Source organism: Protobothrops mucrosquamatus, unplaced genomic scaffold, assembly GCF_001527695.2.
Source record: "Protobothrops mucrosquamatus isolate PMUCROS unplaced genomic scaffold, P.Mucros_1.0 scaffold6637, whole genome shotgun sequence".
In the NCBI taxonomy this organism is placed as follows: domain Eukaryota; kingdom Metazoa; phylum Chordata; class Lepidosauria; order Squamata; family Viperidae; genus Protobothrops; species Protobothrops mucrosquamatus.
The window spans coordinates 15,978-17,285 of NW_015392457.1; the positions used below are offsets into that span (position 1 = coordinate 15,978).

Genomic DNA, 1,308 nt, shown 5'->3' on the forward strand with positions numbered 1-1,308 from the left:
AGATCAAGGTCCGGTGGCTGAAGAACGGGCGGCCGGAAGAGGAGGGCGTGGCCTTTGGGGAGGAGCTCCAGAACGGAGACTGGACCTACCAGCTCCAGGTGATGCTGGAGACCCAGCCCCAGCGGGGTGACATCTACACCTGCCAGGTGGAGCATGCCAGCCTGGAGGCCCCCATCACCGTCCAATGGGGTGAGCCCCCCTCCCTCCCCTACTGGTCTGGGGACCCCATCCTGCCCTGAGAAGCGGGGAGAGACCCTCCCTGTGGGGGGAGCTGGGATTGACCCTCCTGAGGGGGGGAAGCTGGCCTTGATGCTCCTGCTCAGGGGGGGCTACTTCTCCTTTCCCAGAGCCCCGTTCCTCCAACTCTGCCAAGAGCAAACTCTGGACGGGAATTGTTTCAGCTGTGATCGGGGTGATCTTCTTCACCATGGGGCTCTCCCTCTACCTGAAGAGCAAGACAGGTGAGTCTGGGGGGTTGGATGAGAGATTGTGGGGAGGGGACCCTCCAGGGGAGGCCTCTCAGCAAGCTGCGCAGATGGCAAGGAGGCTCCCCTTGGAGATTTGCTTGGGAAATTCTGTTCTTTGAGAGTCTACTGTATAAGTGAGCATCCTGCAACCTATTATGGGCTGTCAATGGGTAGGTGGACATTCTGAGTCCTCCAGCCCATGAAGGGTCCTGATTGGCTCTTTTTCTCGTTTCAGCAATTCCCATCCAGCCTCCTGCAGGTGAGTTTCTCCTCAAGTGATAGATGTTTCTTTAACATTCGTTAATTGTTCCTTTTTTTTAATGTGCCTAAACAATACCTCCTTGCTGTGGATAACACAATTTTTTGAAATTTTGGGCAGCTTTTCATTACAGAGACCTGAAAACAGTGCAATCAAAAACAAACACACAAACACAAACACTAAAATCTTGCCCAGGAGGTTTCTAGGTTTTGGGAAATTGCAAAAGAGAAGGGAAGTCTCCTTGTGAAAATTTCACACAATTATTATTATTATTATTATTATTATTATTATTATTATTATTATTATTATTATTATTATTATTATTATTATTATTATTATTATTATTATTATTATTATTATTATTATTATTAATATTAATATTAATATTTTTACCCCGCCCTTCTCCCTGCGGACTCAGGGCGGCTTACAGCCTTTTAAAACAAATACATAAATACAGAAAATACTAAAGTTAAAATGTTGATTAAAATGAAATATTATTAGGCCTTTGTTATTTTTAAAAATTATTATAAAACCAAGCTAAAAACCCTTAGGCCAGTCCTGCCAACTTAAATAACCATGTCT

At 45.1% G+C, this 1,308-nt stretch overlaps 1 protein-coding gene across 1 annotated transcript in view; it reads left to right on the plus strand.

Annotated features, from left to right (window-relative positions):
- LOC107300308 (HLA class II histocompatibility antigen, DRB1-4 beta chain-like) overlaps positions 1-726 on the plus strand; it is a gene marked incomplete at both ends in the record, with an annotated part of 4,703 nt that extends 3,977 nt beyond the window's left edge. The window contains 3 exons of the mRNA XM_015829642.1: positions 3-189; positions 348-466; positions 703-726. Of these exons, the coding sequence (XP_015685128.1) occupies positions 3-189; positions 348-466; positions 703-726 (330 nt within the window). The remainder of the gene's footprint in view (positions 1-2; positions 190-347; positions 467-702) is intronic.
- Between the last annotated feature and the right edge of the window lie 582 nt (positions 727-1,308).